At 46.3% G+C, this 13797-nt stretch overlaps 1 protein-coding gene across 1 annotated transcript in view; it reads left to right on the top strand.

Moving 5' to 3' along the window:
• The window catches only part of LOC121550013 (collectin-12), a 67336-nt gene that overhangs the window by 43685 nt on the left and 9854 nt on the right, over positions 1 to 13797 (top strand). Inside the window, exon 3 of the mRNA XM_041862065.1 lies at positions 6102 to 6224. Coding sequence (XP_041717999.1) covers positions 6102 to 6224 — 123 coding nt within the window. The remainder of the gene's footprint in view (positions 1 to 6101; positions 6225 to 13797) is intronic.

The following is a 13797-nucleotide window of genomic DNA, read 5'->3' as shown; positions in this document are numbered from 1 at the left end:
ATACTACCCACCATTGTGACCTGTACGCTCTTGTTGGCTGGCCCTCACTACATATTCGTCGCCAAACCCACTGGCTCCAGGTCATCTATAAATCACTGCTAGGCAAATCCCTGTCTTATCTTAGCTAACTGGTCACCATAGCAACACCCACCCGTAGTCTGCGCTCCAGCAGGTATATCTCACTGGTCATCCCCAAAGCCAACACCTACTTTGGCCGCTATTCCTTCCAGTTCTCTGCTGCCAATGACTGGAACAAACTGCAAAAATCTCTGAAGCTGGAGACTCTTATCTCCCTCACTAACTTTAGGCGTCAGTTGTCAGAGCAGCTTACCGATCATTGCACCTGTAGACAGCCCATCTGTAATTAGCCCATCCAACTACCTCATCCCCATATTGTTATTTATTTTGCTAATTTGCACCCCAGTATCTCTATTTGCACATCATCTTTTGCACATCTATCATTCCAGTGTTAATACGAAATTGTAACTATTTTTCACTATGGCCTATTTATTACCTTACCGCCATAATTTACTACATTCGCACACACTGTATATTTATATATTTTCTGTTGTATTTTTGACTTTATGTTTTGTTTACCCCATATGTAACTCTGTGTTGTTGTTTTTATCGCACTGCTTTGCTTTACCTTGGTCGCAGTTGTAAATGAGAACTTGTTCTCAACTGGCTTACCTGGTTAAATAAAGGTGAAATAAATAAAATAAAAACCCAGGGCCTGGAGAGCCCCAGACCTCAGCCCACATAGGGCCAGCCAGGCCACACTCTGACCTGGTTCTCTGCTGTCTCCTCATAGCCTGACTCTGCAGCCACCTGAGCCACAATACACCCCTGACCATGGATTTGTCCCAAATGTACCCTAATCCCTTATAGTGCACTACTTTTGACGAGGGACCATAGGGCTCATAGGGCTCTGGTCAAAAGTATTGCACTTGCACTATATAGGGAATAGGTGCCATTTGGGACGCACCCCTAGGCAGAGTACAGAGATTTACATTTACATTTACATCATTTAGCAGACACTCGTTTTTGGGTGGGAGGGTGGGGGAAGAAGGATTACTTTATACTATTCTAGGTATTCCTTAAAGAGGTAGGGTTTCAAGTGTCTCCGGAAGGTGGTCAGTGACTCCGCTGTCCTGGCGTCATGGGGGAGCTTGTTCCACCATTGGGGTGCCAGAGCAGCGAATAGATTTGACTGGGCTGAGCTGGAACTGTGCTTCCGTAGAGGTAGGGGGGCTAGCAGGCCAGAGGTGGATGAACGTAGTGCCCTCGTTTGGGTGTAGGGTCTGATCAGAGCCTGAAGGTAAGGAGGTGCCGTTCCCCTCACAGCTCCGTAGGCAAGCACCATGGTCTTGTAGTAGATGCGAGCCTCAACTGGAAGCCAGTGGAGTGTGCGGAGGAGCGGGGTGACATGAGAGAACTTGGGAAGGTTGAACACCAGACAGGCTGCAGCGTTCTGGATAAGTTGTAGGGGTATAATGGCACAGGCAGGGAGCCCAGCCAACAGCGAGTTGCAGTAATCCAGACGGGAGATGACAAGTGCCTGGATTAGGACCTGTACCGCTTTCTGTGTAAGGTAGGGTCGTACTCTGCGAATGTTTTAGACCATGAACCTGCAGGATCGGATCACCACTTTGATGTTAGCGGAGAACGACAGGGTGTTGTGCAGGGTCACGCCAAGGTTCTGTGCACTCTGGGAGGAGGACACAATGGAGTTGTCAACCGTGATGGCGAGATCATGGAGCGGGCAGTCCTTCCCCGGGAGGAAGAGCAGCTCCATCTTGCCGAGGTTCAGCTTGAGGTGGTGATCCGACATCCACACTGATATGTCTGCCAGACATGCAGAGATAAGATTCGCCACCTTGTTATCAGAAGGGGAAAAGGAGAAAATTAATTGTGTGTCGTCTGCGTAGCAATGATAGGAGAGACCATGTGAGGATATGACAGAGCCAAGTGACTTGGTGTATAGAGAGAATAGGAGAGGGCCTAGAACTGAGCCCTGGGGGACACCAGTGGTGAAAGCACGTGGTGCGGAGACAGATTCTCGCCACGCCACCTGGTAGGAGCGACCTGTCAGGTAGGACGCAATCCAAGAGTGAGCAGCACCGGAGATGCCCAACTCGGAGAGGGTGGAGAGGAGGATCTGATGGTTCACAGTATCAAAGGCAGCAGATAGGTCTAGAAGGATAAGAGCAGAGGAGAGAGAGTTAGCTTTAGCAGTGCGGAGAGCCTCCGTGACACAGAGAAGAGCAGTCTCAGTTGAATGACCAGTCTTGAAACCTGACTGGTTTGGATCAAGAAGGTCATTCTTAGAGATAGCAGGAGTGTTGGCTAGAGACGGCACGCTCAAGAGTTTTGGAGAGAAAAGAAAGAAGGGATACTGGTCTGTAGTTGTTGACATCGGAGGGATCGAATGTAGGTTTTTTGAGGAGGGGGGCAACTCTCGCTCTCTTGAAGATGGAAGGGACATGGCCAGCGGTCAAGGATGAGTTGATGAGCGAGGTGAGGTAAGGAAAAAGGTCTCCAGAAATGGTCTGGAGAAGAGAGGATAGGATAGGGTCAAGTGGGCAGGTTGTTGGGCGGCCGGCCGTCATAAGTCGCAAGATTTCATCTGGAGAGAGAGGGGAGAAAGAAGTCAAAGCATATGGTAGGGCAGTGTGAGCAGGACCAGCGGTGTCATTTGACTTAATAAATGAGGATCGGATGTCGTCAACCTTCTTTTCAAAATGGTAGACGAGGTAATCCACAGAGAGGGAGGAGGGAGGGGGAGGAGGAGGAGGATTCAGCAGGGAGGAGAATGTGGCAAAGAGCTTCCTAGGGTTAGAGGCAGAGGCTTGTAATTTAGAGTGGTAGAAAGTGGCTTTAGCAGCGGAAACAGAGGAAGAGAATGTAGAGAGGAGGGAGTGAAAAGATGACAGGTCCGCAGGGAGTGTAGTTTTCCTCCATTACCGCACGGCTGCCCGGAGCCCTCTTCTGTGAGCTCGCAATGAGTCGTCAAGCCACGGAGCAGGAGGGGAGGACCAAGCCGGCCGGGAGGATAGGGGACATAGAGAGTCAAAAGATGCAGAAAGGAAGGAGAGGAGGGTTGAGGAGGCAGAATCAGGAGATCAGAGGGAGAAGGATTTAGCAGAGGGAAGAGATTATAGGATGGAAGAGGAGAGAGTAGCGGGAGAGAGAGAGCGAAGGTTGCGACAGCATTAGTAGGGGCAGAGTGAGTAGTGTTGGAGGAGAGCGAGAGAGAAAAGGATACAAAGTAGTGGTCGGAGACTTGGAGGGGAGTTGCAGTGAGATTAGTAGAAGAACAGCATCTAGTAAAGATGAGGTCAAGCGTATTGCCTGCCTTGTGAGTAGGGGGGGACGGTGAGAGGGTGAGGTCAAAAGAGGAAAGGAGTGGAAAGAAGGAGGCAGAGAGAAATGAGTCAAAGGCAGACGTAGGGAGGTTGAAGTCACCCAGAACTGTGAGGTGTGAGCCATTCTCAGGAAAGGAACTTATCAAGCTCATTGATGAACTCTCCAAGGGAACCTGGAGGGCGATAAATGACAAGGACGTTAAGCTTGAATGGGCTAGTGACTGTGACAGCATGGAATTCAAATGAGGAGATAGACAGATGGGTCAGGGGAAAAAGAGAGAATGTCCACTTGGGAGAGATGAGGATTCCTGTGCCACCGCCGCGCTGACCAGATGCTCTCGGGGTATGCGAGAACACATGGTCAGACGAGGAAAGAGCAGTAGGAGTAGCAGTGTTTTCTGTGGTAATCCATGTTTCCGTCAGGGCCAAGAAGTCGAGGGACTGGAGGGTAGCATAGGCTGAGATGAACTCTGCCTTGTTGGCCGCAGAACGGCAGGCTGCCTGCGACCTGGAACTCCACGTGTATCGTGAGCGCAGGAACCACCAGATTAGAGTGGCAGCAGCCACGCGGTGTGAAGCGTTTGTATGGCATGTGCAGAGAGGAGAGAACAGGGATAGACAGACACATAGTTGACAGTCTTTAGAAAAAGGCTACAATAATGCAAAGGAGATCGTAATGAAATGAACTAAACATCTGGGAAAGCGAGAGAGCGGGGCCTCCCTCACTTACGTTTCACTGAAACACTCAAATATAACTCTCCCAACTTCCACTTTAGAAATTATAATTATTGTAAACTACAGCGGTTCAATGTTTTCTAGGAATAGACTCTAACTTAGTTTATTCAGTTAGTTAACTTGGTACAGTATTCTTCCGTGAAAACCGTCCAGGGCACCGAATCCTATGACGCCATAGCCAACTAGCATGCCAGCCTCCAATAACACGGTTTAGCACCAATACTCGGTTACAACAAACCACCAGTGTGTTAACACGCCAAACAGATCATTCGTTTCCGTGTCTAACGTTGTGTAAAGTTTTGGGTTAGTTTTGACAGTTTGAGTGAGTACGTCGTCAACTTATTCAGCCAGTTAGTTAGCTAGAATAGATAGCATACTAGCTAGCCATTGCTCTCTGCCAACGAACCAACCCCTCCTCCCACGGCACGAAACACACAGAGAGAGCCAAGCTAACGTTAACTAGTCACCCATGTCCCGAATTCCCTTGAACGACTCTGGTTACCAGTATGTAAAAACAAAACAAAAATAAATGTAGGTTATAACTTACCCTTAGTAGCTACTGTTAGCCAGTTAAGTGCAAAGCTAGCCACTGAATCGATTCAGCCAGTTCGCATCTGTCCCAACGGTGAGAAAGCGTCTCCAAATATTACAGCTAGGTCGTTCCAGCTATTGTTTAGTTAGCTATCCAGGTAGCAACAAGCTAACTACATTTCGAGATGCAGGATAACCGGTCATAGGATATAATATATTGAATATACAGTGCATTCTGAAAGTATTGAGACCCCTTGACTTTTTCCACATTTTGTTATGTTACAGCCTTATTCTAAAATTGATTTTTTTAAAGAATCCTCATCAATCTACACACAATACCCCATAATGACAAAGCAAAAACAGGTTTTTATTAAAAAGAAACAATTTTAATATTACATTGACATAAGTATTCAGACCCTTTACTCAGTACTTTGTTGAAGCGCCTTTGGCAGCGATTACAGTCTTGTGTCTTCTTGGGTATGACTCTACAAGCTTGGCACACCTGTATTCTTGGATATGACCCTACAAGCTTGGCACACCTGTATCACCAACATCTAAAAAGAACTGGTTTAACATCTGTCGTGGTTATTGGGGATTTTCAACTAAATTAAAAGTGAAGTCCTTTACACTCACAATTGGGTTCAGTCAGTCAGCAGTCAATCCTCATCCTTGTTCCACAATGCACGTTTTCATGCAACCCTAATTAAGACCAGATAAGTGGTGAACTCACTGCAACTCTAGCAGAACCCACTGTAAAGGGTTTTTACTGGCAGAGCTGTAGTAGTGGGCTGTCCAGGGAACCACAGTTCCACAGCCTAAAAATGCAGTCAGGTCCAGATGGTTATGTGAAGTGAGACCCCAATGTTCTATTCAAATCAAATCAAATCAGCCTCAATTCATTGGGCATGGACTCTACAAGGTGTCGAAAGCGTTCCACAGGGATGTTGGCCCATGTTGACTCCAATGCTTCCCACAGTTGTGTCAAGTTGGCTGGATGTTTTAACATACGGGAAACTGTTGAGCGTGAAAAACCCAGCGTCGTTGCAGTTCTTGACACAAACCGGTGCGCCTACAACATCCTACACAAACCTACAACATCCTTTCACTTCCTATGGCAAGGGTAGTCAACTAGATTCAAGTAGAGTTTTTTTTACACTGCAAATTCGCCACAACTAAGCCCAAATATACATTGTATTTGAAAATAACAATAATTGTATACCTTGATTACATTGAGACGATCACATATCTTTCTTTTAATGTTTTGGGGAATACCCCCCAAATATAGATTGCTTTTAAAAACTTTTGAGGGGCAAATAAAAATCACTTGTTGTGATCAGCTGTTGCTGACCCCTTTCATATGGTTACAGTATGAATAGTGTAAACAAACTCACTATGAAGCTGTCGATAATTCATTTAAAGATGTTTTTACATACACATTTTGATTCACATGCATTTCTCTCCCTTGTGTAGGGATCCAGGAGGGTACCCAGTGTACTAAGTGTAAGAATGAGTGGGCATTGAAGACCTCCATAGCACTGCTCTACGTGCTGTGTACTCTACTCACCATCGCTGTTGCTGTCCTCGGGTATAAAGGTAAGCAGGGACACCTGTCAGTCAAAGTGCATGCTTCTGTAACCTTTATTTCTGGTTGTAGATATCTTACACTACCTCCACTGATGTCTTTGGAAATAATATTGCTTTCAAAATAAGAGTACCCAGGGTACAGACAATTACTATGACTCAATACATTATGCATAAAATAAAAGCCATAATAAAACTAAGGCTATACTACTTATGAGGTAGGGAGAGACATCTCTTCATGCTTGTGTATCTGTCAAAGTGATTGCTACTTTAGAGACATAGAATGGAAAGTCTAGCTATGTCACTGTGTAACCTGACTGGGACCATGGTGGCCAGCATTGCTTAACCAAACCTCATTACGCCTTCACAATGAATACAAAGACATATTTCAATAAAGTTGTGCGGTTCGTTGAGAAAGTGAGTGTCCAAACTGTGCGTGAGGTCTTTCTCCACATCCTGCCAGGAAATAAGATCACCCCTGTTTGATCACCATGAGCACATTGGGTTTGTTTGCATTGGAGTGGGTGGCTGTGTGTGTGTTTGGTGTGGTGTGTGTGTTTGGTGTGTGTGTGTGTGTGTGTGTGTGTGTGTGTGTGTGTGTGGTGTGCTTGGTGTGTGTGTTTGGTGTGTGGGTGTGTGTTTGTGTGTGGTGTGTGTTTAGTGTGTGTGTGGTGTGTGTGTGTGTGTGTGTGTGTGTGTGGTGTGTGTGTGTGGTGTGTGTGTTTGGTGTGTGTGTTTAGTGTGTGTTTGTGTGTGCTTGTGTGTGGCGTGTGTTTAGTGTGTGTGTGTGGTGTGTGTGTTTGTGTGTGTGTGTGGTGTGTGTGTGTGGTGTGTGTGTTTGGTGTGTGTGTTTAGTGTGTGTTTGTGTGTGCTTGTGTGTGGCGTGTGTTTAGTGTGTGTGTGTGGTGTGTGTGTTTGTGTGTGTGTGTGTGGTGTGGGTGTTTGGTGTGGGTGTTTAGTATGTGTGTGTGGTGTGTGTGGCGTGTGTGCTTGTGTGTGGCGTGTATTTAGTGTGTGTGTGGTGTGTGTGTGTGGTGTGTGTGTTTGGTGTGTGTGTTTAGTGTGTGGGTGTGTGTTTGTGTGTGCTTGTGTGTGGCGTGTGTTTAGTGTGTGGTGTGTGTGTGTGGTGTGTGTGTGTGGTGTGTGTGTTTGGTGTGTGTGTTTAGTGTGTGTGTGTTTGGTGTGTGTGTTTGGTGTGTGTGTTTGGTGTGTGTGTTTGTGTGGTGTGTGTGTGTGTGGTGTGTGTGTTTGTGTGTGCGTGTGGTGTGTGTGTTTGGTGTGTGTGTTTGGTGTGTGTGTTTGGTGTGTGTGTTTGTGTGGAGTGTGTGTTTGGTGTGTGTGTGTGTGGTGTGTGTGTGTGTGGTGTGCGTGTTTGTGTGTTTAGTGTATGGGTGTGTGTTTGTGTCCCAAGTGACCCCTTACGGTCTGCCCAAACATGACATAGATGCTGTTGGGCAATGTTTAATTGTTATTAAGTCAGACTAGTGGAAGAGTCATGGAAACTCTGAGCGATCCCACTGACTGTAAGACCATCACACGCTCTGAAACCAAAACAAGACCTGTTCTCTCCAAAGTAACATTAACTCAGCCGCAGCCCGCCCCCTTTTTTGCCTTTCTTTGAAAACCTCAGCGCTGTTGTATGTTCTCCCCCTTGCACCCTTCCTGCACCCCTGCACACGTTCCCCCGTTCACCCTGTCTCGGGATGACAGGACTTACTCTCCGTTTATTTTACCAACACCCCACACGCTCACACCTCCGGGAACCGACCCGCGGCTTTGTGTAGCTCCACTTCCTGGTCTGTGTTTTGATTTTTCAAGCTTTGGGAAAACTGTCCCGTAACGGTCCAAAGGCCAAACTTAGACTGTTCCTGTGATAATTGCGCTAACCGTTCCCATATGTGTGCAGACGTGTTTTGTCTTATTTACAACATCTAAAAAGAACTGGTTTAACATCTGTCGTGGTTATTGGGGATTTTCAACTAAATTAAAAGTGAAGTCCTTTACACTCACAATTGGGTTCAGTCAGTCAGCAGTCAATCCTCATCCTTGTTCCACAATGCACGTTTTCATGCAACCCTAATTAAGACCAGATAAGTGGTGAACTCACTGCAACTCTAGCAGAACCCACTGTAAAGGGTTTTTACTGGCAGAGCTGTAGTAGTGGGCTGTCCAGGGAACCACAGCTCCACAGCCTAAAAATGCAGTCAGGTCCAGATGGTTATGTGAAGTGAGACCCCAATGTTCTATTCAAATCAAATCAAATCAAATTGTATTTGTCAAATGCGCCGAATACAGCAGGTGACCTTACAGTGAAATGCTTACTTAGAAGCCCTTAACCAACAATGCAGTTTTAATAAAAATAAGTGTTAAGTAAAAAATAAAAAAAATAAAAAAAGCAGCAGTAGAATAACTGTAGCGAGGCTATAAACGGGGTACCGGTACGGGGGGTCCGGGTAGCCATTTGATTAGCTGTTCAGGAGTCTTATGGCTTGGGGGTAAAAGCTGTTAAGAAGCCTTTTGCACCTAGACTTGGCGCTCCGGTACCGCTTGCCGTGCGGTAGCAGAGAGAACAGTCTATGGATGGCCAGAGGTCCTGGATGGCAGGAAGCTTGGCCCCAGTGATGTACTAGGCCATACGCACTACCCTCTGTTGTGCCTTGTGGTCGGACGCTGAGCAGTTGCCATACCAGGCGGTGATGCAACCTGTCAGGATGCTCTCGATGGTGCAGCTGTATAAGTTTTTGAGGATCTGAGGACCCATGCCAAATCATTTCAGTCTCCTGAGGGGGAATAGGCTTTGTTGTGCCCTCTTCACGACTGTCTTGGTGTGTTTGGACCATGATAGTTTGTTGGTGATGTGGACACCAAGGAACATGAAGCTCTCAACCTGCTCCACTACAGCCCCGTCGATGAGAATGGGGGCATGTTCGGTCCTCCTTTTCCTGTAGTCCAAAATCATCTCCTTTGGCTTGATCACGTTGAGGGAGAGGTTGTTATCCTGGCACCACACGGCCAGGTCTCTGACCTCCTCCCTATAGGCTGTCTCATCGTTGTTGGTGATCAGGCCTACCACTGTTGTGTCGTCGGCAAACTTAGTGATGGTGTTGGAGTCGTGCTTGGCCATGCAGTCATGGGTGAACAGGGAGTACAGGAGGGGACTGAGCACGCACCCCTGAGGGGCCCCCGTGTTGAGGTTCAGCATGGCAGATGTGTTGTTACCTACCCTTAACACCTTGGGGCGGCCCGTCAGGTAGTCCAGAATCCAGTTGCAGAGGGAGGTGTTTAGTCCCAGGGTCCTTAGCTTAGTGATGAGCTTTGAGAGCACTATGGTGTTGAATGCTGAGCTGTAGTCAATGAATAGCATTCTCACGTATATGTTCCTTTTGTCCAGGCGGGAAAGGGCAGTGTGGAGTGCAATAGAGATTGCATCATCTGTGGATCTGTTGGGGCGGTATGCAAATTGGAGTGGGTCTAGGGTTTCTGGGATAATGATGTTGATGTGAGCCATGACCAGCCTTTCAAAACACTTCATGGCTACAGACGTGAGTGCTACGGGTCGGTAGTCATTTAGGCAGGTTACCTTAGTGTTCTTGGGCACAGGGACTATGGTCGTCTGCTTGAAACATGTGTGTATTACAGACTCAGTCAGGGACAGGTTGAAAATGTCAGTGAAGACACTTGCCAGTTGGTCAGCGCATGCTCGGAGTACACGTCCTGGTAATCCGTCTGGCCCTGCGGCCTTGTGAATGTTGACCTGTTTTAAGGTCTTACTCACATCGGCTACGGAAAGCGTGATCACACAGTCGTCTGGAACAGCTGATGCTCTCATGCATGCTTCAGTGTTGCTTGCCTCGATGCGAGCATAGAAGTAATTTAGCTCGTCTGGTAGGCTTGTGTCACTGGGTAGCTCGCAGCTGTGCTTCCCTTTGTAGTCCGTAATAGTTTGCAAGCCCTGCCACATCCGACAAACGTTTCAATCTTAGTCCTGTATTGTTTGATGGTTCATCGGAGGGCATAGCGGGATTTCTTATAAGCGTCCGGGTTAGAGTCCCACTCCTTGAAAGCGACAGCTCTACCCTTTAGCTCAGTGCAGATGTTGCCTGTAATCCATGGCTTCTGGTTAGGGTATGTACGTACGGTCACTGTGGGGATGACGTCATCGATGCACTTATTGATGAAGCCAGTGACTGTTGTGGTGTACTCCTCAATGCCATCGGAAGAATCCCGGAACATATTCCAGTCTGTGCTAGCAAAACAGTCCTGTAGCTTAGCATCTGCGTCATCTGACCACTTCTGTATTGAGCGAGTCACTGGTACTTCCTGAATTAGTTTTTGCTTGTAAGCAGGAATCAGAAGGATAGAATTATGGTCAGATTTGCCAAATGGAGGGTGAGGGAGAGCTTTGTACGCGTCTCTGTGTGTGGAGTAAAGGTGTTCTAGAGTTGTTTTCCCTCTGGTTGCACATTTAACATGCTGGTAGAAATGAGGTAATACGGATTTAAGTTTCCCTGCATTAAAGTCCCCGGCCACTAGGAGCGCCGCCTCTGGATGAGTGTTTTCCTGTTTGCTTATGGCCTTATGCAGCTCATTGAGTGCGGTCTTAGTGCCAGCATCGGTTTGTGGTGGTAAATAGACAGCTACGAAAAATATAGATGAAAACTCTCTTGGTAAATAGTGTGGTCTGCAGCTTTCATGAGATACTCTACCTCAGGCGAGCAAAACCTTGAGACTTCCTTAATATTAGATTTTGTGCACCAGCTGTTATTTACAAATATACACAGACCATCACCCCTTGTCTTACCGGAGGCAGCTGTTCTATCTTGCCGATGCACCGAAAACCCTGCCTGCTCTATGTTATCCATGTCGTCGTACAGCCACGACTCGGTTAAAACATAAGATATTACCGTTTTTAATGTCTCATTGGTAGGATATTCTTGATCGGAGCTCATCCATTTTATTATCCAATGATTGTACGTTGGCTAATAGGACTGATGGTAGAGGCAGATTGCCCACTCGCCGTCGGATCCTTACAAGGCACCCCGACCTACGTCCCCGATATCTCAGTCTCTTCTTCATGCGAATGACGGGGATTTGGGCCTTGTCGGGTTTCTGAAGTAAATCCTTAGCGTCCAACTCATTAAAGAATAAATCTTCGTCCAGTACGAGGTGAGTAATCACTGTCCTGATATCCATAAGCTCTTTTTGGTCATAAGAGACGGTGGCATAAACATTCTGTACAGAATAAGTGAGAAATAATGCGAAAAAACACACACAATTGCACAATTGTTTAGGAGCCCGTAGAACGGTAGCCATCTCCTCTGGCGCCATTCACATCTGTATTCTGTATTGTAGGATACAGTGTATGATGAAGTGTGGCCAGATATCTTAACAGCGAGCTGACCCTGTGCTCTCTACTCTCACCCCCATAACAATGTCCTCGCTTCATCACCTGATCTCTTTATGGTGCGTATGTGATCTCCACTGAGATACAGTATAGAACCTCCGTGACATGGGCTGTGAAAACCTCTTCTCCAGCTCCCCTATGGGGGCGCTGGTCAAAAGTAGTGCACTGTATAGGGACTAGGGTGTCATTTGAGATGCGACCCAGGCTATATAAGGGAGGAATCAGAGAAGAGAACAAGAGTGTGTAGAGGGAGTCTCACCCCCTCTTTGGCCTCACTCAGCACTCATGCTGCATTCATTTATTTTTATTTCTCTCCCCCTCTCTACCTCTCCTCCAGCTGTGTACATGGGATCTGTTACTATATTCTGGGCTATAGTCAGAGCTTTAGCAAAAATAAGCAGAGGTGTCAGGATGTGTGTGTGTTTGTCGTGTGCTTACATGTGTTGTGTGTATTGTGTGTGAGGAAGGGATGACACCCAGAAACCACAGCTGCAGCACAGCTGGCCTAGGGCATAGCTCTGGGCCAGATATTATACAGTGTGTGTGTGTGCTTGCGTGTGTGTGTGTGTGCATGTGTGTGTGAGTGTGTGTGTGTGTGTGTGTGCATGTGTGTGCGTGTATCCACATAGTATTTATTTATATAATTGAGCAGGATAAAATGGATCCCAACCATGAAGAGCGTCCATCTGTGTTTGTGTGTACTCTCCCTGTGATTCTCCAGCATTCAGCTAAACCATGTAAAGTATCACTGTCATTCCAGAGTAGCAGGCTAGCAGCGTATGTGGGTCATTTAGGATGTTAATTCTTTCATAACTTGGAAGAGAGTTTCCCAAAGTTGTTTTTTTATCCACAGCAGGCTGCATTAGCATCTTTTTGAATCCAACACCTAGACAGAGAGGAAATAATACATTAGTACAAAGAGCATCACACCGAAGTGATTAAAGTTTAACAGAGAGGAAGAGTGCAATTAAAAACATGGGTAGTCCCCAGACATGGAAACAAGTCCAAACAAACAACAGTAAAACTTGGTGTGTGTGTGTGTGCATACATGTGTGACTGTGCATATGTGTGTGTGTATATAGGTGTTATAGAGAGAAACAATGTACAGTAGGTGTACGGTTTGGTCTGCAGACTTGAGCTGAATGTGTCTTTTGTGCTCTGTGTGGTACAGTAGTTTGTGGTGTCTGGAAATGTGTCTCATTTAGGTTGCAGTGGAACATTTCATTTCAGACTGACCTATCCACTCTGAGCTAGTACTACTCTTTCAATCGACAGGGCGTTTTAAAGTTCATATGGTTTTATCAAGACTATCATTGTAGCTTGTTTTATTTTGAGAGTTTTTGGGGGCGTATAGCCATCTACAGTGAGGGAAAAATGTATTTGATCCCCTGCTGATTTTGTACGTTTGCCCACTGACAAAGACATGATCAGTCTATAATTTTAATGGTAGGTTTATTTGAACAGTGAGAGACAGAATAACAACAAAAAAATCCAGAAAAACGCATGTCAAAAATGTTATAAACTGATTTGCATTTTAATGAGGGAAATAAGTATGAGGAAGGAAAAGTATGTGGATATATTGAAGCAACATCTCAAGACATCAGTCAGGAAGTTAAAGCTTGATCGCAAATGGGTCTTCCAAATGGACAATGACCCCAAGCATACTTCCTAAGTTGTGGCAAAATGGCTTAAGGACAACAAAGTCGAGGTATTGGAGTGGCCATCACAAAACCCTGACCTCAATCCTATAGAACATTTGTGGGCAGAACTGAAAAAGCGTGTGCGAGAAGGAGGCCTACAAACCTGACTCAGTTACACCAGCTCTGTGTCACGCCCTGGCTCTGGGGACTCTTATATGTTGAGCCAGGGTGTGGATTGTCTATGTTGTATTTTCTATGTTTAGTTCTAGTTCATGTGTTTCTATGTTGGCCGGGGTGGTTCCCTATCAGAGGCAGCTGTTGCTTGTTGTCTCTGATTGGGAACCATACTTAGGCAGCCTGTTTTGCACTTGTTATTTGTGGGATCTTGTTCCGGAGAGGTTTGTGTTTTGTTAACCTTAGGACTTCACGTATCGTTTTGTTGTTTTGTTGTAGTGTATAAGTACTCATTAAAAGATGTACGCCTATCACGCTGCGCCTTGGTCCGTCTCTTACGATGAACGTGACACTCTGTCAGGAGGAA

Source organism: Coregonus clupeaformis, chromosome 34 (assembly GCF_020615455.1).
Source record: "Coregonus clupeaformis isolate EN_2021a chromosome 34, ASM2061545v1, whole genome shotgun sequence".
In the NCBI taxonomy this organism is placed as follows: domain Eukaryota; kingdom Metazoa; phylum Chordata; class Actinopteri; order Salmoniformes; family Salmonidae; genus Coregonus; species Coregonus clupeaformis.
This window is presented reverse-complemented; position numbering and strand designations above follow the sequence as displayed.